This window comes from Pogona vitticeps, chromosome 3 (assembly GCF_051106095.1).
Source record: "Pogona vitticeps strain Pit_001003342236 chromosome 3, PviZW2.1, whole genome shotgun sequence".
NCBI lineage: Eukaryota > Metazoa > Chordata > Lepidosauria > Squamata > Agamidae > Pogona > Pogona vitticeps.
This window is the reverse complement of record NC_135785.1, coordinates 43,985,035-44,011,663: the sequence shown is the minus strand read 5'-3', so window position 1 is coordinate 44,011,663 and position 26,629 is coordinate 43,985,035. Positions and strand designations below refer to the sequence as shown.

Here is a 26,629-nt window from a genome sequence, read left to right as displayed (position 1 = left end):
AGATGCCCATACTCCTTTGTAAAACCACTCTGCGGTGCTACGTCCTGCTTTCATTTAGTAGGAGTACCCCAGAACAAGCAGGTAGGGAAGAGGCTACACATTTGGCTGCAATCCTTCCAACTCAACCCCTTCAGCCTGCTATGCAATGTGTGCTGCAAGGTTAAACACTTAAAACTATGATAGGCTCCCATTGAAATCAGTTCTAACAATTCAGTAGCTTAAGCATGACAAGGACTGAAAAATTAGTACTACACTTCCCCTCTTAGTCACTGTCAGACACCAGCTTGAAAGGATTTGTATAGTTTATTTTATAAGGAAAGGGAAAATCAAAAAATAAAGGGCTAATTCAAAACTGGAAAACAGTTCCAGATCAAAAACTACTATGGGCGCAGGATTACAGGATATAAAATAGAAACACCAGAAAATAGTAAACACTGCCCTATCTGTATCACACCGAAGTAGAATGATGGAGTAAAACTGAGTGAATACTCCCTGTGTTCCTGGGCACAAGTTCTTACAAGGTGTGCAGATGTCTACTAATGAGTAATACTATTGTTTGCTATGCAGTTTAGCTATGCTAAACTTCAAAAGATTCAAATTCTAATTTCCTATTTATACCCATTAATGCCCCATTGACACCTTGGTTGACGATTACATAATTACACTTAAACCTCTTTGATCATTCTTGCATGTTTCCTTTCCAGCTTCAAAATCTACAGGGTAAGACAATACACCAACTTCCTAACTTGCAGGTACCAGCATTTGGTAACTACTTTGATATACAAAATAGATAAACAAAAGATAAAATTTGAGTGTTAGACTTCTTTTTGAAGTCTTCTTGATCTCAAGTCTCATTTGAAGTAATCCAGGGCAGAGGTGCAAGAACAGGAGATTGGGAAAGAGGTGCAAACCAGTTGTCTTCCAGGTGAGAAAGTTTATATTCTCATGCCCTTACAGGCAGACAGAATAATCTATTAGACATATTTCATTTTCTTGTTTTTATTCTCTTCACAATATCTAATGAGAAAAAAGTATTTAGTATTGGTAGTATTGACTTTTAATAAAGAATGGCAGAAAATTTTTAGTGGTGAGCTTCTGTTTCACAGGCGACATCGTGGGTCAGGCTATTTGAAGGATCGTATAATTCAAATATGTCTAAATATATTTAATTGGCATACTAACAATAGGTTTCAGCTCAATTCTATAAACATTTCTTAAATAAATATGAGTTCAGTATGACTTACTTCAAAATAAATAGAATTGCAATCTTGTAATTTATTATTTTGATATAAGCAATGGAAATAGTCACAGTTGGTCTGTTACAGTGCAGTAAATAATATGCTTGTGGGCATGTGCTAATAAGCTATACTTAGATGTCCTGGTTATTTAAAGCTTTACATGAAAACAACTGTCAATAGAACCTGGCTCCCTTATGGGTATAATTTTGATCTGCTAGAAAAAGAGAAACCAACCAAGATTCAGATGTATCTTTCAGAAGATGTCTAGAGAGGCAATATCTCTGTGTGCTCTGAACAAGACGTTAAACAGGTCACAAAGGGGAAGCAACAGCTTTGTTGGGCATGGGCTGTGGGAAGGAACTAATATAGTCTTGCTGCTGAAAATCTTATATGTTAGACAGTTACTGTATTTAAAATATTCATATCATACCTGATGAGCTTCCATGGTGACTTACAGTGGGTGTAATGTAATAAATAATAAGCTCAATAAGATTCCTTTCAAAGAGAGTGATGCTTTTTAAAGGCTTAGAGGTGGAGAGGGGATTATAGGAAATATATTTTCCAGGTTACAGCGATGAATATTTATTGGACCTTAATTTATTCCTATAAAGATTATGAATGGAATGAAAATACTAAGCATACAAAATTAATATTACCAAATTGCAGAGTTTAAAATAATTTTCTTTATTTTGGAATATAACTGGTCCTAGGATCAAATCCAGCTAGGCTGCACTGGTATACTCTCTGCTTTGTGCATAATCCATTCCAAGTTTATAACGTCACATATGTTATGCTTCTATGACACCAAGAATCATAAGACAACTAGCTGCTTTTATTTGCTGTACAAAAGAATAAATAATTATTTCTAAATGAGCCTGTGAATAAAAAGATCTTAAATGTAACTATGCAAAAAAGAACAATCCCATTTTAAAAGAGGGTGGATGTTAGAATATCTATGAAAAAACAGAAGAACTTCTTTAGTTCAACATTAAAATATGTATAAGGGTATGAATAGGAGATTTGTACTCACTGAAACTTATGAGATAAAATCACATGTTAGGATTTAGCAATTATATAAATGTATTAAACTAGCCAATGTACTTTCTTATAACTTTAGTATAGATAATTAAATGTATTATGGAAAGCAACCATTCCTTACAAAGTGTGAAGACAACGTAGGCATTCCTGCAGCAGCAAAGAAACCTCATAAAATAATTAACACAGTTATCGTGTTTGAGTAAACAGGCCAAGGACACAGAAAAACTCTGTTCATCATTTTGGACAGGCCAGATGAAAAGGAAATGGAATTTGAGAAACATCCTAAGTAATACAAATACAGGAGACAGGTGATATCTTTATTGGACCACTTAACCCCCCCCCCAAAAAAAACAGAGAGCTTTCAGTTATAGTTCATCTTCTTCAGACTGTGCACCAAGTACTTGTGGGTAGCTCCAAAATTATATGTTTTTATTAAAGTCCCCAAATCTTATGGATTGCTGTTACAGCCAAATCTACCTGGAATACAGCTTGATGTCCTAGCAAGGTCCCGCTAATTTCCATTTCCATTCCTGTGTTAATGATAATTGTCACTACGTTATATGTATCCTGATCAGGTCACAGCCCCAGATTAACCATTAAGCAAAATAAGCATATGCTTAGGGTATCAACAAGGAAAGAGGGCACCACAGAGGGTTTTTTTTCAGTGCTGGATTTACCATTGACTATGGTGCAAATGATGCATCCTCAACAAATCACATCCATCCATCCCTCACCCTTGGCTTTCTCCCTCAGGAGCCCCAAGAAAACCACCTATCTACCTAAAGAAATTGAGTATGAACCAATGAAAACAAAAAACTATAAAGTGAGAAAAGTCATGTTATGAGTGAAATGATGAGTCATCATCATAATAATTTCTTAATGTTTGGTTTGTTTGTTTTAAACTTCTGTATTTGGGGAGGTTGGGCAGGGATAAAGATAAAAAGGGCTACTGGTCTTTTAGACTCATGACCTCTGCACTATATGGACAAGCCAAAGAAATAACAGCCACTGCTAAAAATGCCCCAGGAGGGGCATTATTTGAACCTTTTAGTTTACAGATTCTGACAAAATCTGTTCACATTAATCAAAGTTTGAAAGTGCAAGATTTTACTGGAAGCCAGTAATTTGATTGTATATATGATTTTGTATATGATATATGGTTCTTTTTTGCCACATGGTATGCAATTAAATTGCCATATTTTCATGCATGTAATGTGTGCATTTTTCAAGTCATGGGCATGTGTTATATTTGTAGGGGGCACCATAATCTTTTCAGTGCTTATGGCCACTATAAGTCTTAATCCAGCCCTGCCTGGTTATGACTCTTGCCACCATGAGGGTGTATATAAATACAAAAGACATGTACTGTACTTGCATTCCTTGTATCCGAAAAAGTGAGTTCTGATCACAAAAATAATGCTGAAAGAAATCTGATAATCTTTAATATGCCCCAATATTTTTCCTTTTTCTCCATCATTTTCCTCTTTATTTTCACCATCATGTTGAGAAAAAATGGCATGACTACTTTCTCTGGGAATTCCTTTTGTCCTGCACAAACTCAAGGCTTTCCTGGAAAATTTGTTTGTGCTTATGATGGTCTAGTACAGCGGTACCCAACCTTTTTGGGACCATGGACTGGCTGAATCTCTGAGGAAGGTGGGGCACAGACACGCTCGCATGCATGCGCAAAGCGGTGGGGGAGCGTGCGCGGGCCTGCCAGCACCAGTGTGAGCCCTCCCCCACCCCTTTGCGCATGGGCAGGAGCACCTGCATGCCCACCTGCACGCCTGCCCACCCCGCGGATTGACAACCTCTGCTAGAAAGAAGGCAAAATGTGCTCTGCAAGTGCTCATTGCTGTGCTGGGCACACCTCTGATTCCCAGTCAGTTTAGTACTGTTGCATTATTCATTGATGGTACATGATTGATCTTAATAAAAGGCTACTATTATAGGCTGTAGTTAGCCCCATACCAGGAGGAGGAGGAAGTCAAGTGAAATGCTTGCATCTGGCTTTTGAGGGTGCTAGCTCAGTAAGTCTCAGGGCTCAAGTGGCAGCTTTACAGCTCAGTCTTTCTCCTGATTTCACTGCAGAACAATCCTGAAATAATCTATCTCTGGAATAAACACAACAGAACTGAGAAAGAGATTGTAGTCATCTACATTGGTAGGAGACTAAAAGAAATACAAGAATACACATAGTGCTAATGGCACATACAATACAAACAAGGAAGCTATCACCAAAATTCTATGCTATTTATGGATTTAAAATAATTTTGATCTCGTGTGGACTTAAGGATTCTTATAAAAAATTTGGGAAGTTTTAGTGAAATATTCTATAAAGGTAGAGGCTCTAATTCTAAGCATCTTGGCTTCTAAATCTTAACAGAGTGGAGAACAAACTGCAGTCTATAGATGCTCAATTTACTGTACTAGATTCCAACATTCAGAAATTATCAGAGAAGTTTGACTTCCGTAGTACTGCCTTGGAGCATCAGATGGACCAGGATGAAATGTGGGCATCACTGCTAGAAGACAGGTGAGAAAATGAAACGAATAACAGTAACATTATATTTCATGGACTAATATATTGCCAGTGCATTAATTTGATGATTTTCAAATCTTAACCTGGAAAGAAAAGCAATTTTAACTTTTATCTCAGTATCATGGACCTGAACACTGACTTAGCTAAGTTTAATTCTCTTTAGAATTAGTTCAAATAAACATTATTCCAAAGTTGATTATGCTAGGCTTGAGTTATGAAACCATGCTTCTTGATAAGTATAATTGGTATTGAGACTTTACACTACAATCTTAAACCTTGGGAGTAAATCCCATTGGCTGAAATTTTATTGCTTAGTGTAATAAACTGCACTAGAGCAGACTCACTGAATCAGTAGGGATTTGGTGAATGAAATCCTCTGTATGTTCCCTTGATTCAAATGAGTCTACTCTAGTTGCTGCTTACTTTATCATGGTAAGTGACAACTAAAGTAAGCCCATTTGAATCAATTGAAATTACAGAGAGGTGGACTCACCAAATTCCTGCTGATACAGTGGGCTGATTCTAGTGTGATTTAATATGCTAGGACTTTTCAAACAGTACAAAAAATTCCACCCCCCTTTCTCTTGTTTCATCCCTGTTTGTTATGAAGCAATGTGGAGCTTACTGGAATATACATCTAAATTTCTGTTTTAAAAGTCATTTCTCGGAAAATTACTTATCTTCAGTAAATTATAGGTAAAGGTAAATGTTCCCCTTGACATTTAGTCAGTCGTGTCTGACTCTAGGGGGCGGTGCTCATCCCCGTCTCCAAGCCGTAGAGCCAGCGTTTGTCCGAAAACAGTTTCCGTTGTCACGTGGCCAGCATGGCTATACATGGAAGGCTGTTTACCTTCCCACCGAGGTGGTACCTATTTATCTACTTGCTTTTGCATGCTTTCGAACTGCTAGGTTGGCGAGGAGCTGGGACAAAGTGACGGGAGCTCACTCCATCGCGTGGATTCGATCTTACGACTGCTGGTCTTCTGATCCTGCAGCACACAAAGGCTTCTGCGGTTTAGCCCGCAGTGCCACCACGCAGCACCACCTTTAATAATTATATAGGAAATTCCTTTCTCTGCTAGACTTCCTTGTTCAGAACTTTTTTTTCCTCTTTCTTTACCAATCCAAGGCTATTTAAAAGTGTTCGTCCAGGAAGCTCTCAAACCAAAATAACTCTCATAGGAAGAGCCATACAGTGGTGCCTCGCTTAGCGATGTTAATCCGTGCAGCAAAAATTGCTGCTATGCGATTTCATCGCTAAGCGATTTTAAAAAGCCCATAGAAATGCATTAAACACATTTAATGCGTTCCTATGGGCTTAAAAACTAACCTTATGCGAAAATCCTCCATTGCGGTGGCCATTTTCGGTGCCTCTAAAGCGAGGCAAAACAGCGGCTGGTCGTTTTGTTTACCCGGCAGCCATTTTGAAACCGCCAATCAGCTGTTAAAAAAGGGGCGCTTTGTGATGATCGCTTCCCCGCGATCATCACAAAGCGAAATTTCCCCATAGGGGCCATCGCGAAGCGATCGCTCTTGTGATGGCAAAAAGTCCATCGCAAAGCGATTTCATCGCTATACGGAGCGATCGCTATGCAAGGCACCACTGTAATGTAAAAGTGTGCCCTGAACAAACCCCAGAATAAAATTCCTTCACCGCCACCCCCCAAAAAGCAGAGAAAGGCACAAGTTTTGTAGCTGTTATTACAGAGACCAGCCTTATACCAAGCATGATGGGAAAAGTATGAATAGCATCAGCAGTGAATCAGGTAAAGTACAGAGAACAAATGCTCTATTTTCTTTTTATCTCTCCAACAATATGCATGTTCTTGCTTGTGTAGCACTCTGCTAAATGAATCTATGTCTAGTGGGAAGGAATTGTTGATAGATAGGAATGGAAAACAATAGAGAGGGTGGCTGTATGTCCTCTTTTAGGAAAGATGTTTGAAATCAGTAGCAAAAAAATCTGAAGAGATGGAAAGGTTGAAGATCAACAGAAATAAACGATAATGGGTCATCAAAATGAGGAGTTCTTAAGATAGCATTATTTCATTGGGAAACAATTGTCACTGGGAAAGAAGTAGGCTGGATGCAAGAGGTAAAAAGACTGCTGTGGACTGCTTCCCTTTTTCTATTTGAAGAAGATGAGTTCCTGAGTGTGAAAACAGAGGAAGAGGAATGCAGAAAGGTAGCTTTACTAGACCCAAAGTCGTCAACCTCCAGTCCGCGACCCAGTACCAGTCCGTGGCCTAAGCTGGACCGGTCCGCAGAGACAGACCTCCCCCCCAACTCCCCTCCCCACAGCTGCTTTGTGCGCACACACGTGTGCCTGCACCGGCATAAGCGCTTCCCCACCCCTTCATGCATGCACCCCCAAGTGCATAGGGGGGTGCTTCGCCTTCCTCAGAGGCTCAGCCTGTCCACAGTCGCAAAACGGTTGGGGACCACTGCCCCAACCAACGTGTACATTGGAAGACATGAACTGTAATACAAAAGTCACTTTTCCAAACTTTGTGAGGAGGAATAGGCTTTTGCTATTAAAAATCTAATATCCTCTCATGTTGCATTAAAATGAATCTATTTTTTTATAGGTTAGGTGTAGGGATAGGGGACAAGGGATATAGGATTGAATCTTGTGCTTGTTTGATAAACTGACTATACAGTATATATTTTTTTACAGATTCACATCTGTAGAAGTTAACCTTTTCTACAGCTACATATGTGAAACTATTAATTGTCTACATTCTCAACTGACAAAAATGCTTCCGGATCTGGCAAGAGTCCTTCCTACTCTGACTTCTGTTCTGAGGAGGAAAAGAAAAAATCCAAGAATTCAGATGGCATGGGAGTCTGCACTGGAGATACTGGGGTTGCAAGAGGGAGATGTTAAAGCCCTGTGTGCATTTTTCATTACTCATAGTTTTAATGCATGCTACTATCCTGCTAACCAAAGACAAAGTTACACCAAAGATATCAACTCAATGATAAGGGAAGTGGTGAAGAACCAAATCCTTCAGCGCAGCCTTTTGCATGCTGTTTCTGTAGTGGAAAGGGGAAAACTTTAAGAAGTTTCCAAAAATAAAAAGCACTCTCAAAAGAATAACCTTCCTCTAGAAATGAAGTGTAAAACTAATCATACTTGGAAAATCCTACTATGTGGCTTTATGCTTTTTCTATAATTGCAGAAAGTAGCTCTCTGAACATGTATCAGCCTAATTGTATTAAACTGTGGTCCCCAGAACTGGACACAGTATTCTGGATGAGATCAGACCAAGGCACAATTGTGAGGGTTTGATTTTAGGCTCCTCTTTCAGTCCAAAGAAATCAGTAGATTTTTGTTGCTTCAAAACAGGTTAAAGATTTATTGGTGCATTTAATAATAAACAAGTGTCTGTGACATGATTAAGAAACTTTTCTCCTCCTTCAAACAGGAATGGGTTGCCATAGCTGTTCCATGGTCCCGGCAAATCAGCAGGGACCCAGTCTCTCACGGTCCGCCCCCGTCGAACCTTCCAGCAAGGGCACGGTCTCGTCATCCCGATCACCATTCCACAGGGTTCGTCCCTCAGGTCTCGATCCTCCCAGGGTCCTCCCTGTAATACTTCCTCCTCATCTGTAATCCGCTTCCTCTTTAGGCACTCTCAGCCTCTCCCAGCATCCTGCCCAGGGATCCTCCATCCACACCCATTCCCAGCTGGCTGGCAACTGACTCTCCTTCCTCTTTACCTCTCTAGTTCCTGCCTCAAACTCCACCCTCTTTTTTTTTCTCTTTTCCCACCTTTTCCTCCTGGACCTCTCTCATTGTCACACCCTGCAAGTTCTCAGTTAACTCCCCTATTTCTTTCCCTTGCTGAGCTTGTGCCACAGGTTCTGGTCCTGGCTGGGGACTGTCCTCCTTGTTGTGGGGGAGGGACGACTCTCCAGCAAGTGGGGCATCTCTCTCGCCTTCTGTCTCACAACAATTAAGTTTGATTTTGGACACTAAAACATAACACAAAGACTAGACAATTCTATTTTGCCAACAAGTCCCTCTCCCCATTGCTATGGTAGAAAGGTATGCAGCATTTATCAGCTTAGATCCTTTGAATCCTGTGGATTCACACATGAAATCTAGGTTTAATTCTTTGAATAGTAGGCAGTATTGCAAATGTTATGCCTCCACAGGTACTGATGTTTGTACAAGGTAGTTCATAGACAACTATTTGGCTTTACTTGATTAAAGTAATCCCAGAAATGGTGCTGGCTTTCTTGAAACTTTACTGTGACTTTACATATTGCCTGTAATCCAATGGTTGTTGTGGTTTTTTTGGGCTGTTTGGCCATGTTCTGGAGGTTTTTCTTCCTAGTGTTTTACCAGTCTAATGGAGCTTGAGAGAGCCTTAAATGCTCTGAAGAAATTTCTTGCTACCAAAGCTGGCACTTCCATTGGAGTTCTGCCTGACATCTGGAAGGAAATGGCTTGAGAGAAGGGGCATACATAAGCCCTATTGATAAACTAGGGTTTGTGCTTGTGTGTACAGCAGGAACCTTTCTTCAAAACTCATCACTCAACCAGCAAAAGCAGTGATGGAGAAAGATAGAGGATAACCTCTTAACTTTAAGCATGTTCTGGAAACTGAATTCTTTAACTCTTGAATAGGATTGTAGTCATTCTAAACTAGAAGAGTTTGCAGTGATGGATTGTAAACATAACAGCAAGCTGAAAGGTTATCTAGACAAGATAGAAATAATGATGGTTAGTAGGCAGGCAGATTCTGGTTTGTTTTGTATTCTCTCTAAAGAACAAGGTGCATAACTTGGGGATCATCCTGGATCTGATGTTATATCTGGGTATCTGTGTGACTGCTGTGGTTATTAATGTCTTTGACCAGTTTCAGTTGGTTCATCTGTGACCCTTGTTGGACATCTGGCCATGATTACACATGTCTTACGTCATAAACAAATTAGATTAACTGTAATGCATGTTGCATGTATCTGTCATTAAAGTGTGTTCAGAAACTCTAATTAGTGCCAAATTCAGTGGTCTAAATATTTTCTGATGTTCACTGTTTGGATATTACACTTACCGGTATCCTGTACTATTTGCATGAGTCATTTGCTTTCAGGCACAGTTCACAAAAGCTTGTGTCCACAATATCTGAAGGAACACATCCTTTCATATGAACCTGTACAGCAGTCATAGTCCCTGCCCATATTCCACAGCCAATGGACGTGCACTTGGAAATGACAAGAGATGGGGCTTTTTCAATAGCTAGTTGTGGAACTCCTTCCCAAAAGAAGTTTTGTTATCTCTTTGATGGATTTTAGGAGGTAATGGACAGCCAAGATTTACTTATTTACCCTTTTAAAAACAGGTATTTTAATTTTTTGATGCTGTTTTTAAAGTAATTGTTTTAAATGTTTTATTGCATTCAGTTTCTACTGCATTAAAACATGTACAGTACTGTATTCTACATAACTGACATAAACCTCCTTGGGGAGTTCTTGATGACTGAAAGGTAGTATGCAATTTTTCACAGAACTGGCTTTGAGGTTGGCCTTAAGGATGGCTTTGTATGTATCAAAGAAGACATTGATCCCTCACTGAACAGTGTCACCATGGTCAGTTGGTTGCATAGCACCACCCTTCCAGTGTCCAGCGCAATGAAGCTACAAGATTGCAGATTTGCAGGGATTGATTTTGGGCTCAATGGAAAGCACAGCTTTGCTCACTTTTCAAAGCTATTGATAGGCTGTGAAGTGAGGAACCCCCATTCCCATTTAAAAAGCAGTGTAGGTGTAATGGCCAAAAGAAAACCTCCAGAAACTATAGTAGGGTCCAAACAAAGGAGGCACAAAAATTGGTGCAAGCTTTTGAGACCAGTATAATCAGACATGAATTTACAAAAAAGCAAGGCGCCTGGCTGCTACTGATGGTCAGTAAAGAATTTGATGTTAACCCATCCAGCCTAGGAGCAAAGCTCAGCCCTTATGTTAATAAAGGCCCAAATCCTCTTTTCATACCAAGATTTTATCTTTATTAGATTTGTATTATTATAAAAGATTTGTTCAAGCTTTTGGGGTTACCACTACTTCCTCTGGTGTAACGGGGTGGCAAAAGAAGGGCAGATCTCATTCCCATACACCCTCCGCACTACTGCACGATACAACTTTGAGGGAATGGGCTTTCCAGACCTTCAGCCTGGACTCATCTGACACCAGGTTTCGCCCTGGGCCTGCTGAGAACAAGAAAACTAATACAATAAAACGGAACCCCCGAAACGCATCTACTGAAGCCGGCTGCAACCCACGTCACTTTCTGCCAATCCCTCCCCCTTCCCTGTCTCGAAGGCGCTTCAAGCCTCTCCCTTTCCTCTGAGAGAAGCACCTTTAAGTACGGAGTGCGGCGCAGGAGGCGGGACTACGGTAACACAGCTCGCGGATGGGATTGGCTATTGTCCGTCCTCGCGCGCTTTCGGAGAGGCGGGTCGAGGGCAGTGAGGGAAAAGGCCGTTGGGTTCGCGCGCTTTCGGCCTCCTCTGAAGGGGAGGAGTTTGCTGCGTTTGGCGTCGGGCGGCCTGTTTCTTCAGGGGTCTGCGAGGAGCGGGCCGGGGGATCCGCTTCGGAAACATTGAGGTCATGTTCGTTGTGGTTGTCCCACGGAGCTGAAGCACACTTCACGTTTCCTCCTCGACGGGCCCAGCGTATGAGGAGGATGTTGGGGGCTGATGCCTGGCCCGCTTCTCTTTTTCGCCTGTGAAGGTGGAAGTCGACGGGCTTTTTCGGGGCCTTTATTTGGTGACCGCGGGGGTAGAAGAGCTTTCGCAGGTTTTCCGTTCCGAGAATCATGTGAGGGGAAGAATCAGGAACAGGAATATCAGTTGAAATGCTCTGGACTGAAATACTCATAAAGGCCCTTTCTTTAAAAAGGGAGTTAGGTGCAAGAATAGTTTCCGAGTAAAGTGCTTGTGGGGCGTGCCCGGACTCCTGTCCCTGCAGCCCCATGTACTCCTCTGGCAAGGAGCTTCCTCAGACCCAGGACCAAAAATCGGGTGCCAGAAAGCTAAGGTGAGGTTTACGCTGGAACTAAGGGAAACAACGGGAAATGTACTTCCTCATTTGACTCCATATACGAGTTATGGCTTTTATATGAGAACCCCAGCAGCGCACGGGCATTTTTCTTAAGAAAATAATAATTTTCTGTGACATTCCATTCCGGTATAACTGAATTATCAGTATTTTTCCTTAACATCCTTTATTTTTACCACCAATTATAGAAACTGCTTTGAAATATGTTCTTGTTTGTAAATTGTCGTTTCAGTTGTGTGTCTTTGGAGTGGAAAGCAATGTTCCAGTTTGCTTGAAATATTTTTGGGCTGTAATATATGCTAGGGCCCCTTTTATTATACTGTAATCTTGTTTTCATCCTATATAACGAAATAAAACAGTCAGTTCAAAGACAATATGCTACTTCTGCTTGGTACTTCACAATATGAATCAGAGAAGACTTAAAGTGATTCATTTCCCTTTCAATACAGTGTTTTGTTTGTTACTGCTAATACAGTATCTAACAAACTAAGCCTGCCAGCTATAAAACTAGTGTTCGACAAAAGGCCCAGTGCAAACCAGTATAATTTAGATATCAAGCAACATTGTAAGAGGGTGTCTGTCATTTCATTTGGATAGCTCTGGTTCAGGTCTCTGGCTGAGGGAGTCAGAGTTTGGGAGTTCTTTACCACTGTGCCTCCTTGATAGGGGCTGGACTCAATGATGCATAGGTCCCTTCCAGCTGCCAAGTTCTAGGTTTTTTTTAACCTTTTATTAGAAACTTGAATCCTTAGATATAACATCTCAGGCTATATTTTTGATTATTTTATTTATATTCTGCCTTTCTCATAGGGGAACCAAGGAAGCTCACAAAAATAAAAATAATACAATAATGAGTTTTGAATTTTATGGAAAAAGTGGGGAAAGGGGGAAACTGGAGGATGATGCTGTGAATGCTATTAGAAAAAATGAGCCAAAAAGCTGATTTCAGTGGACCTGACTATTTCATATTGCATTTAATTTTGAGCAGATGACGTCTGATTGCAGATACTACTGATGGTCTAGACACCTATTTCTGGACTGAAAATGTCAAAACAATCAGAGGCCCCACTCTCCTTGTCGGACTGTCGTTGTAACATTTGCATGGATATCTTTTTGGAGCCAGTGACACTACCATGCCACCATACTCTTTGCAATTCCTGTTTCCAGCTTACAGTGGAAAAGGCCAGCCTGTGCTGTCCTTTTTGTCGTCGGCGAGTCTCGTCTTGGGCAAGATATAATGCTCGCAAGAACACTCTGATTAATTCAGAATTTTGGGAGAAGATTCAAAAGTATTTCCCAGAAGAATGCCAGCGCAGAATTAATGGACAAGACCTAGAAGAAGATAGTGAGTTAAACTTATTTATTTTACCATGAGGCAGATAAGTATCCAGTGCTGTTTAGAAAGCTGTATAGTGCTATGGGAAAAGCAGTAAAATAAGCTTATTTCAACCAACTACCTAAGTGGTCTGTAATAAGACTCTCGTGCAGGTGATCACACAAGGATGTATTTCTGAGTTCAGATACGAACTTTGGGGAGAGGTTTTTTTTTTGTTTTCAATCATTAGTTTGTCAAAGTCAGGAAAGTAGTGGCTATACTAGTAAAATATTTGTAGTTACCACATTTACTAGCCAGAATTCTATTACTTACGTTAGCATAGGTTGGACAATGTAAATCACAGTGGCAGATTGCCAGTAGTTAAAGAGTAGAGGGTCCTATTGCTTTTTATGCATCCAGTTACATGACTTGGTGCATGAAAAAGAATACAAGCTTCAGCTTCATAGCTCATGGCAATTCACCAATGATTCAAATCATTTGATGTGCAATAGCATATACAGTATAAGTGACAGGATATTGGCCACTGAGTTATTTGGAAGATTATAGTAATGGAGTAATTTAAGTATCCAGCCATTGCTGAAAGTGAGTGCTAGTCTGGTGGAATATTATGACTTTGTTTTCTTTGAATAGTTAAATGCCATTTAATTTCTTCAATCCTTTAAAAATCTATCTTCATTTTAACAGCAGCAGCAAACATTTGGAGTTATTGCATAGTGTTGCATAGGGTTTTTTTTCTGATATTAACTCAAGGATTTGCCCATTAGTGTGTTTTATCCAGTAAAAAAATGATAATCCTACCAAGGGTGTCATTTTAACAGCAGCAGCAAACATTTGGAGTTATTGCATAGTGTTGCATAGGGTTTTTTTTCTGATATTAATTCAAGGATTTGCCCATTAGTGTGTTTTATCCAGTAAAAAAATGATAATCCTACCAAGGGTGTCTGTGAATTTCGTTGTATGGGTATACTGTGTATATACTTACAATGACAATAAATTATATTATTATTATATTATTATTATTATTATAAAAGGTGAAACAATTATTTTTTTCTTCATAAGTCTGAAACCTCTTCATTATTATTGGATTTTACTTTAAGCCTTCTGTATAAGGATAATGGGAAACTGCTAAACAGTAAGTGGCATTCAGTGTATCGTGATATGATTTAGATGAATTCTTTCCTACAGTATAGTATGTGCTATATGACAGTATGCAGCTTCTACGTTTCAATAGGAATATGGCAATCTTAAAATAATGAAATGGTAATAACAGTATTTTCTTCCCTCTGTTGTTCTTCCTTCAGGTATAGCATGCATACCTCAGCCAGTACATTGCTTAAGTAAACCTGGAGAATTAAGGCAAGAATATGAAGCTGAGATAAGTAAGGTAAATCTAGAAATTTGGGTAGAGCTATTAGTAGTTTTCCAAGAAAGGACCAGCATTTACAGCCAGCTGGGGACAGCTTAATGATAGTGACAAAATGGCTGGACAACAAGCCTAGCGAAAATGTGCTGTCCTCTACCTGGTTTTACAGTACAGAACTAATATATTCAACCAATATAGTGTAAAACAGGTTACTAGTAAATGAAAAATGCTTGCTTTAGGCAGAAGCAGAACGACATGCTTATGAACAAGAAGAGAGAAGAGCAAGTGAAGCGTATATTCAAAGACTGTTAGCAGAAGAGGAGAGGGAGCAGAGGTTAGCAGAAGAAAAGAAAAAACATATGACGGAACAGTTACTACATGATGAAATGTTGGCACGTGAACTAAGTTTCAGTCTGGTAAGTTGATTAAGGTGAAACTGAGTGGGATCTTGATCTTGATGTACACAACTCTGAGCAGTTAAATGTAGGCCTATTGGTCCAAAAACATTAATTGGCTGGCTTATCCAGCTTTCAGGGCTTTAGTGAGACCTCAGAAGAGAGAGGGGTTAAGAGCACAGGGGAACCACATGGAAAATGGAAAGATTGAAAGCCGTTCAGACTCAGCCTCAGGGGATGCTTCTTGAACCCAGTCCTTTTCCACATTGTCTGATTAGGGGAGGAGCAGGAAAAATTAAGCCAATACAGTGGTGCCTCACATTATGACGTTCATTCGTTCCAACGAAATCGCTGTAGAACGAAAACGTCATGCGAAAATAAAAAGGCCATTGAAACCCCTTCAATGCATTCCAGTGGGCTGGAAACTCACCGTCCAGCGAAGATCCTCCATACGGTGGCCATTTTCGGTGGCTGTCTTGCAAGGAATCCGTCCCAGAAAACAGCGGGGAGCCATTTTATTTACCTGGTGGCCATTTTGAAACTGCCGATCAGCTGTTCTAAAAACAAAGTTTTGCGAAGAATCGGTTCCTGAAGCAGGGAACCGATCATCGCAAAGCAAAAACCCATTCAGACCATCGTTTTGCAATTGCAATTGCGATAGCAAAAAGATCGTCGTAATGCGGTTTCATCATAATGTGGGGCAATCGTAAAGCGAGGCACTACTGTATATTACTCAGCCAGTGCCTAAGAGTTGCAGCTCCTTCAAGTATCAGCCAGGTCCCTTTCTCTGTGCAGAAGAAGGTACAAAACTCTGTGTCTTTCTGAAGCAAAGAAGAATAGGCTAAATGATGTCAGAGGATGGAACATCAAGGGAACGACTTGCATTAGTCTTTTAGATTGCCCCTTGGGAGCTGTCCGTTGCTATAATGCACTTTAGTCAACTGAATAAAGGCACAATTTTTTCATTTGTGTTTTTGAATTTGAAGAACAGGTCTGCTAAGGAGCACATACACAACTGCCTATCCTCCAGCCCCTCCCCTTCTGATTCCTGCCAAACATCAAAAAGCAAATCGAGCAGTTCTGGTGACATTAAAATGTAAGTGAAATCCAATTATCTTTTCCGTTGGCTGTAACAGCATCTGCATTCCTGTATAGTTTATATACTGTGTGAAGGAAGAGATTTGTAGTCAGATTACTGTATAACAGATTTGCAATATGTCTTGATTTGGGAAGTTTTCCAGTGACATCTCTGTTATTTGAATAATAGATAAAGGTAAAGGTTCCCCTTGACATTTAGGCCAGTCGTGTCTGACTAGGGGGCGGTGCTCATCCCCATTTCCAAGCCATAGGGCTAGTGTTTGTCCGTAGACAGTTTCAATGGTCACATGGCCAGCACAAATAGACACGGAACACCGTTACCCTCCCACCGTGGTGGTACATATTTATCTACAGTCGTGCCCCGCTTTACGATTACCCCATTTAACGACGAATCCACTTTATGGTGAGGTTTTTGCGATCGCAAAACGATGGTTTGATTGGGGGTTTTCCACTTTGCTATGATCCATCCCCTGCTTCGGGAACTGATTTTTGCTTTACAAGGATCAAAAACAGCTGATCGTCGGGTTTCAAAATGGCCCCCCGCTGTGCTTGAGGACGGATTCCTCACTTCACAGGCATGGAAAATAGTCACCCCTATGGAGGATCTCCGCTGGGCGATGAGTTTTCAGCCCATTGGAACACATTGAACGGTTTTCAATGCATTTCAATGGGCTCTTTTATTTCGCTTTATGACGTTTTCGCTCTACAATGATTTCGCTGGAACGAATTAACGTCGTCAAGCGAGGCACCACTGTACTTGCATTTTTACACACTTTCAAACTGCTAGGTTGGCAGGAGCTGGGATAATTGACGGGAGCTCACTCCGTCATGTGGATTCGAGCTTACGACTGCTGGTCTTCTGACCTTGCAGCACAGAGGCTTCTGTGGTTTAACCGGCAGTGCCACTACATCCCTATTTGAATAATAATTGCCCACAAAACCTAGGGAGACAAGTGCTTTTTAAAAATTCTTGAACAGTAAAAATTTCTATTTCATAAAATATTGTGTACCTATTAACCCTGAAGTTTGGAAGTAAGACACTGAATCAAATTTTACTAACAAGTAAAGCTAGGAAAAATGTCTGAAATCCTGGAAACCGCCATCAATCATATAATATTGGACCAATGGACCACAGTATCCAGTGATATATCTGTAATGGTGCAGCTTTCTGAAAATGTTCTAGTTTCACATCAGATTTTAAATATTCTTGGTTCAAGTTTGTTGACATATTCAGTTTTGACCTTTGGCTGTGCTTAAAAAAACCACACCTCAGGATAGACACTTACCCACTTAAATGCATGTGACAAAACTGATTCTGCTTGAAATGGCTATGGCATACTCAGGAGCAGAACTGTACGTGCTACACAAACAGTGAGACTACCACAGCTCATTGCTGTCAAGAAAAGCTTTAATCCACAGGAATAAACAAATGGAGTGGCTGTTTTTAATCTCTGAAAAGATTCTGTTTGTAAAAAAGGAGGGCTTACTGCTGATATGCTTCAGCTACTTTAAATAATTGTTAAAGTTTTCAGTGACAGCATGAACTGTAACAGCATAATAAATATACAGTGGTGCCTCGCATAGCGAGGTTAATCCGTTCCGGATTAACCTTCGCTATGCTGAAGCATCGCTGAACGGGGCAGCGATTTCCATTGGAACGCATTAAACATCGTTTAATGCGTTCCAAATAGGCCAAATACTCACCGTTCAGCGAAGCTTCAGGATGGCCGGCAGCCATTTTCGCGCCCTCGCCTCGCTTAACGAGGGTGCGAAAACGCTGCGCGCAGCCATTTTGGGCCATTTCCCGGCTTCCGGCGGCCATTTTGGCCGCCGAACAGCTGATCGTCGGGGTTCATTTTGCGAAGATCGGTAAGCGAAATGCTTACCGGTCTTCGCAAAGCGAATTTTTCCCCATTAAAAAAAGTTCAGCGATCGCATTAGCGATCCGAAAAAACGGATCACTATGCGATTTCATCGTTATACGGTGCGCTCATTAAGCGAGGCACCACTGTATTGGTTTACAAGAATCTGCATTACTCTTCATTGTATTATGGTAGATAAAAAAGCTACTTCTCTGAAATGGTATTGCTAGTCCTTCAGTTTCAGTTGGTGTACCTTTCCAATGTGGTTTTTTAAAATCTATCAAGTGTCTGTTGCCTTAGATTCTGGAAATATTAGCCTGGTTTTTGTATAGCATAAAACTGGTTTTGTGGTGTTCATGCAAACCTAGGTCTTATCAGTATCCACCTCTTCTTTCTCACAGAGCTGTGAGGAGAAGATCAGAAGCAACTGGGTTAGTTTAGAATTGTTTTTAATTTAGCATTATATCTGAATGGAAAACTGTATTTAATCTCAGCTAGTTTATTCAGACAAACTGGATCCACAGGTTGATTTGTTTGAATTAGCTATTAAGATTAATCACAGTTTATTTTGGACATACATTGGTGCCTCGCTTAACGGCGATAATCCGTTCCAGGAAAATCGCTGTTAAGCGAAAACATCGTAAAGCGAAAATAAAAAGCCCATTGAAACGCATTGAAAACCTTTCAGTGTGTTCCAGTGGGCTTAAAACTCACCGTCCAGCGAAGATCCTCCATACGGCAGCCATTTTCTCTGCTTGTATAGCGAGGAATCCGTCCCTAAACACAGTGGGGAGCCATTTTATTTACCCGGCAGCCATTTTGAAACCACCGTTTAAACCCTGTTTAAACATCGTTTTGTGAAGAATTGGTTCTCGAAGCAGGGAACCGATCATCGCAAAGCGAAATTCCCCCATTTAGACCATTGTTTTGCGATCGCAAAAAAGATTGTCATAAAGTGGATTTGTCGTAATGTGGGGCAATTGTAAAGCGAGGCACCACTGTATGCTAATTTGAAGCAAAATATTCTAATCCCTTTTTATCACCTGTGCCAAAGGAGGAGAGGTTTGTTGAGAAGTCTGAGTGACATAACACTAAATCATACAGTGTATAGTGTTGTTACAGTACAGTCATTTTATCATGTTTAGTGTACCCTTCATCTCTGCATTATACATTTAGCAGTAATCCTTTATCAGTAGCTGTGTGTTTCTTTCAGTTAATGATCTTCACAAACTACAGTGGTGCCTCGCACAGCGAGATTAATCCGTTCCGGATTAACCCTCGCTGTGTGAAAACATCGCTGTACGGATCAAAAAAAGCCATTGGAACGCATTAAACTTAGTTTAATGTGTTCCAATAGCAGTTTTACTCACCGTACAGCGATGTTTCTCCGATGGCCGGCAGCCATTTTCGCGCCCTCCCCTCACTTAACGAGGGCGCAAAAACGCTGCGCGCGGCCATTTTGGGGCTTCCGGCGGCCATTTTGAAGCCGCCGAACAGCTGATTGGCGGGTCACAAAGCGAAGGTCGGTAAGCGAACCACTTACCGACCTTCGCTCTGCGATTTTGAGCCATAGGGGCTGTCGGTGTGCGATCGCATTTGCGATCGCTAGAACGGCCCCGTTGTGCGGATTCGTCGTCCTACGGTGCACTCGTTGTGCGAGGCACCACTGTATAGGCTAGATTCATTTGAACTAATTTAAGTGGAATCACAATACGACATTGATTCCTGTACGTATTTACTTAGGACTACTGCATTCAGTGTTACTCATTCTTATGTAAATATAGAATTTTAGCTTTAATATGCATTCAACTTCATATCATGGTTCAGCATATGTAACTTTTGCAGTAGTCCAAAATAAAGAAGCCGAGCCTTATAACATCTTACCACATTGCTCAGAGATACAAGTCTATGCTTGTTGTATATCCTAAGGTGTTATTCACATATAGTAAAATCGGATTTTTGTTTCCCTGAAGGTATTTCTCTCCAAAGTCCTGCAATGCCATGCCTCGCAGGTTGCTCTTCAGAAAATCAGAGGAGGAAAAGGTTGACTCATTTTCTGGGGTAATATAAAAAGCAATTTTCTCTATAGTATAAAGGAAGAAATTTCGGTCTTCTCATATTTTTATGGAGTTAATATTCTCTCCTCTCTGGATATAAATATCTAAAACTGCATGCTTAATTTTTATCTTAAATCCAGGTTGTGAACCTGTGCCCATACACATTTGTATGGTCGATAACATTAGAAGGAATTCCAGTTGTTTATAGATAGATTAGATTAGATAGACAGACAGACAGATAGACAGATACCTGCTTAAGTGAACTCCCATAAGGAAAGTTAAGCTGTGTGTGACATTAATTTGTGTTATTAAGCAAAATGAGGCTGTTTGCATGGGGAGAAATTATATTGGGAGGAAATACAAAAATTGCATTTTGAATGGGAAGAGGGATACAAGCTGAAAAAAAGAAAACTATCGGAATGGAATTAAAATTGGGAAAGTATTGAAAAAGGAAAGTTTAATTGATATTTAAACCCTAAAGAAAGGGATTTTACTTTTTATTCGAACAAATATGCAACCTATTCAGGGATAGATCATATAGTTATATCTACTGTTAGATAAAATTGACTTTGCACCGATAATAACCTCAGACCATGCATCACTAAAAGTTTCATGGAGTAAGAACACTTTAAAAAATAAAGCCAGAATTTGGAGATTAGGTACTAATATATGTGAAAATTCACGAATTATTGAATTTTTTAAAAAAAGATATTAAACATGGAGAGATCTAGATTAAAAAGAGAAAGACAGAAATTACAAACAAATAAGAAAATTACAAGAAGAACATAAGAAATCAAGAACTAATAAAATGTGGTATTGAGAGAAATGACAAAAGCTAGAGCAGAATTAAAAGCTTTGGACATAGATAAAACTTAAATTGCAATGAACTGTTTGGGGAGGAATTATTATGAATATTGAAATAAAAACTCCAAATTATTATCTAATGCTATAAAAGGAAAGCTATTAAAACAATTGTCAAAATAAGAACTTAAGATGATAAAATACTAAAATCACAACAGCAAATTCTGACATATTTTAGGGAATATTATAGAGAACTACCGTGTTAAGTCAGGGTCTTACATTAATTTGCTCCGAAAAACTCATTAGGGCTTATTTTCAGGGGATGTTTTATTTTACAGTCATGTTATCTTCTGGTTGCTGCACAATGGTGGAAGGGGAAGGGGTTTACTTAACTGGAGCTTATTTCTGGAGTAGGGCTTATATCACAAGCATCCTGAAACATCATGCTAGGGCTTATTTTCAGGTTAGGTCTTATTTTCAGGGAAACGGGGTATATGAGACAAATAAGACCAGAGCCTGATGTTCAAGAATCTGTGAGTTTTTTACCGAGTAACCCATTTAGTGAAGAACTAAAAAACCAACTTACCGGTAATTCACCAATAATGCCTAAAGAGATAAAAATAACTACAGTGGTGCCCCGCATAATGGGCGTCCTGTTTAATGACAAATCCGCATAGCAATTTATTTATTTATTTATTTATTTATTTATTTGGCAATCGTTTTTGCGATCGCATTGCAATGTTTTAAATGGTAAAACATCGCTTTGTGATGACCGGTAAGCTGTTTTGCTTACCAATTTTCGCCTAGCGATGTTTTAATAACAGCTGATCGGCGGTTCCAAAATGGACGCCGGGTAAAAAAATGGCCACCCGCAGTGTTTTTGCGCCCATTCCTCGCATACCGGGCAGTGAAAATGGCGGCCGTTTGGAGGATTTTCGCATAACAGTGAGTTTTTTGCCCATAGCAACGCATTTAACGTGTTTTAATGCATTCCTATGGGCTTTTGGTTCCGCATAGCGACGAATCCGTATAGCGACGATTTTTCCGGAACGGATTATCGTCGCTATGCAGGGCACCACTGTATTAAAAATGTAAGAAGGGGAAGTCACCAGGATGTGATGGCTTCACAGTAGACTTTTTATAAAATATGGGAGGATAAACTATCTGAACATCTATTGTAAGTCTCTAACTCAATAATGAATGTGGGGAAAGTTCCAGATTCCTGCAAGGAAGCGAGAATAATAGCTATCCCAAAACAAGATAAAGATGCTACGCATCCATCTGCGTACAGGCCAATAACTTTACAAAATTAAAATAAAAAAATACTCTCATCTATTATGGCACAAAGAGTAAATAACTTCATTATGTATTACATTCATGGAGACCAATGGGAGACAAATGTCAGACGTGGCTCTAAGATACTAAATATTATACACCTTGTATCAGAAAAAACCAGAAGGTTGCAATACTTTCATTAGACGCCCTCAAAGCTTTTGACCGTGTAGAATGACAATATATGTTCAATTTATTAGAGAAAATGAATATGGATCAAACATTTATTAGCACTCTAAAGAAGCTATATGAAGAGTCAAGGGCTTCAATATTAATAAATGGAATTGAATCTGCAAAATTGGAATTATGCAGAGGAGCAAGACAAGGAGACCCCCGTCTGCATTAATATTTGCATTGGCTATAGAGTCACTCATGGCACTTATTAGAAAAAAATGTTAACATTAGAGGAATAATGGTTAGAAATAAACAACAGGGAGCTGGACGGGGGACAGATTGTATTTGTCTTCAGTGTGGAAGGGATTGTCACTCTCGAATTGGCCTTCTCAGCCACATTAGAGGCTGTTCCAAGTCCTCCATACAGAGCACGTTACCATAGTCTCTCGAGACTGAAGGATGGCTAACTAAAAAACAACATAAAATTAATTTATATGCTGACAATATACTTTTATTCCTAGAATCCCTGATGGAAAGTATGGAGATATTGAAACAAATATTGGAAAAATTCAAATATTGTACAGAATTAAAAATAAATTAAGATAAATCTAAATTACTATGTGTAAATACTCCCACCCTAGAACAAAAAGAAATCAAGAAAAGAACAGGTTTAGACCTATGTTATTCAAACTTATACAGGACAGTGAGACTCCTGAATGGACTAGAATGGAGAGAGAAGAACAGGAAAGGTCATTGGATGTACATTTATATAAAGAAAGAATTTTGACAAATGAGAAGCAAATACGGAACCCTTTTACTAAAGAATGACTCTGGATATGGATGAAACATATGAAAATTTTTGCTCCTCCATATCTCCATTATGTCCTATATTAGAACACCCTACATTTAAATTTCAAGATAAATATGCACAATTTAAACAATGGAAAGAGGAATGTACAGAATAAGAGACTTGGTTATACAAGAAAAAGTTATTACAATCGGACAGCTCCAGGAGAAAACTAGACATATAGCAACTAATTGGTACCAGATAACGCAAATTAGAAATTTGACAACTCAGTTATATAAAATACTGGGTTCAAACAGACCACTAACAGAAATAGAGAAATATTGTATAGAGATAGAGAATAAAATGAAAACAGGGTTAAATTCAGCAATTTATTAAAGCATTATAGACAAACAAGTTGGAGACAACATGGAATCCAAGATAGTTTGGGAGACAGATTTAAAAACTGGGATATCAGAAAACACATGGAAAAGAATATGGACCTCTCCACCTTATAAATCAGTATCATCTCAAGCTAAAGAAACAGTGTTAAAAGTAGTGCACAGATGGTACTTATACCCTGTAAAATTACACAGAATAAATAAAGGAATATCAAACACATGTTGGAGGAATTGTAGGAATAAAGGAACTCTGGAACATATGTGATTAATATGTCCAAGAGTAGAAATTTTCTGGTCTGAAGTAATAAGTGGTTGGAAAGTATAACAAAAGAAAAAAATAATTTTAAATGAAACTTTGCTACTTTTTTCATTATTTACAGGAGAGAACGAAAAAATGTGGATAATTTTTTATTTATTATTTATTTTATTTGTTACATTTATAGCCCGCCCATCTAGTCATACCGACTACTCTGGGTTGGTAACAACAGATCAAATCTAATAAAATGTAAAATCATAACAACATTTCACTAAAAAAAAAAAAAAAAAGAAACCACAATAATCCAGATGGGAAAAAGGCACAGAGAACAAAATCAGGCGGTGGATGGAGGAAAGGCTTGGAAAGAACTAATTGCAATTATATTAGGAGGAGCCCATAACGAAATTGCTCATCAGTGGAAGGATGCTCAGGACTTATCCATGCAAAGATTTCAAAATAGAATATGGAGACTAGCTCTAATGGAAAAACTGACCTATCACATTAAACTCTAGAGGGTAAAATAAAATTATGGAAGTATGGTATCCCTTGTTGGCCTCTGGTGCAAGAGATCAAATGGAAAATGGGCTGAAATGCTGGCTGGATTGAACAACTGCAGGATTAGAAGTAAAATATATATAAATGTTGAAACAATAGTATACTATGGATAAGAAAATTATTGGAAGTGTAACTGCATTTATAGGTAATTATTATTTTTCTTTTTTGTTATGTCATCAGAGGATTGTAACTTATTTCATAAATCAGAAAATAAAATTTTAAAAAAAATATTTGTGTTCTTTTTCTTCCAGGAAAGCAATAAAAGCAGTTTTACATCAGAAGAGGAGAAAAAAGAGAATGAAATGCCTGCGCTGTCTCCCCAGACAACTGGCGAAGCAAGAAATATTAAGGATGGTTCTTTAGAGCCTTCTGTGTCACGCATCAGTATATTTACTACAACTGAGTCCAGTCCAAACCTGTCACATTTTTCCAGCTGTCAGGCAGATGAACTTTCTAGTGTTCCACACAGAGAAACTTATGTGACTCCGTGCCATTTCTCAAAAGGAGGTGCAGCTGATTGTGACTTTAAAAATGGTGATGTTACAGACCACATGTACTTAACAAAAAATGGAAATTTTAGTACTCAAGAATCTGATAGCCTACAGGGCAGCAGTATTACAACCTCTGCCCAGGCAAAAATAGGGAGCACTTCAGTAGAAAATAAAAGCCGAGCACTAAATCTGACCACCGAAGAGATTCCAAAAAGAAAATCTCAAGAATCACCATCTGAAGAAGCAGTAGAGGCATATATAAATGAGAAAAGGAGAAGAACTTCCTCACAAAGTGAAGATGACATGAGCGACATAGATGTACAACAGCAGATAAGTTTGGAACAGCAGCTTTATGAAAGGTATAAACAAGAAGAGGAGGATAGACGTCTGGCTCTGAAGCTTCAGAAGGAACTAGATAAAGAGCAGAAAACACTAAATCGCAAAAAAGGCTCCCCAGATGAGTACCTTTTGCGTCCTACAACATCTCAGTCAGCAAAAGAATCTCCATCAGTTAAGAAGCTTTGCAGGTGCTCAAAGAATTCAAAATCTACAAACAGACAATCTGAAATAGATAAAAAATTGCACAGAGGGTTGTACAATGAGAATTTGAAGTCCTCTAACAAAGTCCGTAAAAAGTCATCTATAAAAGGGGGTAATGTTTTGAATGGTGTTCTTAATAGGCCAGACTCAAAAGATGCAGAATTACTTCCATCCAAACAAAAAACAATTCTTCAGATGTTCGAAAGGCCTGCTACAAACTAGAGCATGAATGTTGCCTGTGAAAACATTATGGTATTGATAGGGGAGTTAAAGCGTCGACATGCTTGAACCAGTAGTGCCTCCTGTATGCCCATTAATTTCTATTTCTTCTGTCTTAGTTTTATGACCCATTCATGTTGTCCAATTATTCTGAGTTTTAAGAGAGAGATTTATTGTAAACCATAAAGTTATTAAAGCAGCATCATAGCGACACCCAATACCCCGCCCCCAACATATGTAAAAATCTGACAGTTGGTTTTGGTATACTTTGCTTAATAACTGCAGTTGCTCCCCATATTCACATAGGTTTTACATATTAAATATTCCAAATGTCATTCGACTGTTTGCAGTAGGCTATTAAGATACCTTAAATTCCAAATGAATATAGTTTTGTTTTCTTAGAATTCTAAATCTTCATTTGTTTAGAAGATAAAATGACTGTCAACACTCGCAAGAACGTATTTATTTTGAATAAACTTCAACAACTGTATGAAAAATATACTTGATAAGATTTAACATATAAAGCAGCATTTGTGAGAACACAAGGCTTATATACATGTTCATTTATGTTTTCATAGTAAGTACCATATTTTACTGTGTATACAACCCTCCAATGTATAAAACACCCTCCTAATGTTGACCCTTGATGGAGGTGGAGGAGCAGTCAATGGGCAACTGCTCCTCCACTTCTATTTCCTGCTGCTGCTGTCTCCGCTGCCTGCCCGATTACCTCCTCCAATGCAACTGCCGGGGCTCACCTCCAGCTCACGTCGCTGCCTTGTCCCCTGCCATAAAGAGATTGTGGGAGGAGGTGATCTGGCGGCAGCAGCAGGACCAGTGTCCCGAGAGCGCATGACTGCTTGTTTGCTTCCGCCTCTGCCTCCACCATCGGAGGGGACAAGGCAGCGACGAGAGCTGAGCCCGTCAGTCCCATGGGCGTGCGGGGAAGGCAGCAGCAAGAGGTGCCCAAGCGCGCGTGACTGCTCCTTTGCCTTTGCCTGCTGCTGCCGCCTCAGGGCCACCAGAGGGGACAAGCCGTGAGCTGTGGAAGAGGCAATTTGGCAGCGGCAATGGCAGCAAGAGGTGCCCGAGCACGCACATGACTGCTTCCTTCTATGTATAAAACGACACTCTATTTTTCC

General features: G+C 39.6%; 2 protein-coding genes across 5 annotated transcripts; both read left to right on the top strand.

Moving 5' to 3' along the window:
* Nucleotides 1-2: 2 nt before the first annotated feature.
* On the top strand, nucleotides 3-8,362 carry SMCO1 (single-pass membrane protein with coiled-coil domains 1). The gene is made up of 3 exons (XM_020786404.3): nucleotides 3-1,548; nucleotides 4,663-4,812; nucleotides 7,496-8,362. Exons 1-3 carry the CDS (start codon nucleotides 1,499-1,501, stop codon nucleotides 7,878-7,880), a joined length of 585 nt encoding a protein of 194 aa, XP_020642063.3. The 5' UTR covers nucleotides 3-1,498; the 3' UTR covers nucleotides 7,881-8,362.
* Nucleotides 8,363-11,274: 2,912 nt separating this feature from the next.
* On the top strand, nucleotides 11,275-26,032 carry RNF168 (ring finger protein 168). 4 transcript variants are annotated; one of them, XM_078389261.1, is made up of 8 exons: nucleotides 11,275-11,862; nucleotides 12,872-13,228; nucleotides 14,521-14,603; nucleotides 14,822-14,998; nucleotides 15,964-16,073; nucleotides 18,339-18,368; nucleotides 19,911-19,980; nucleotides 24,489-26,032. In XM_078389261.1, the coding sequence occupies exons 2-8, from the start codon at nucleotides 12,928-12,930 to the stop codon at nucleotides 25,488-25,490; spliced, it is 1,773 nt and encodes a 590-aa protein (XP_078245387.1). In that variant the 5' UTR covers nucleotides 11,275-11,862; nucleotides 12,872-12,927; the 3' UTR covers nucleotides 25,491-26,032. The 4 variants fall into 4 exon arrangements, with proteins under 4 accessions (XP_078245387.1, XP_078245386.1, XP_078245389.1 ...); XM_078389260.1 differs by having other exon boundaries at nucleotides 19,911-19,998; XM_078389263.1 differs by lacking the exon at nucleotides 18,339-18,368.
* The last annotated feature ends 597 nt before the right edge of the window (nucleotides 26,033-26,629 follow it).

Coding starts and splice junctions, on each gene's coding strand:
- RNF168 (XM_078389260.1), top strand. CDS start 12,928: ATGTCAAAACAATCAGAGGCCCCACTCTCCTTGTCGGACTGTCGTTGT. Junction 13,229..14,520: donor ACAAGACCTAGAAGAAGATA/GTGAGTTAAACT, acceptor TTCTTCCTTCAG/GTATAGCATGCATACCTCAG. Junction 14,604..14,821: donor ATGAAGCTGAGATAAGTAAG/GTAAATCTAGAA, acceptor TGCTTGCTTTAG/GCAGAAGCAGAACGACATGC.
- SMCO1 (XM_020786404.3), top strand. CDS start 1,499: ATGTCTAGAGAGGCAATATCTCTGTGTGCTCTGAACAAGACGTTAAAC. Junction 1,549..4,662: donor CTGAACAAGACGTTAAACAG/GTCACAAAGGGG, acceptor AAATCTTAACAG/AGTGGAGAACAAACTGCAGT. Junction 4,813..7,495: donor GCATCACTGCTAGAAGACAG/GTGAGAAAATGA, acceptor ATTTTTTTACAG/ATTCACATCTGTAGAAGTTA.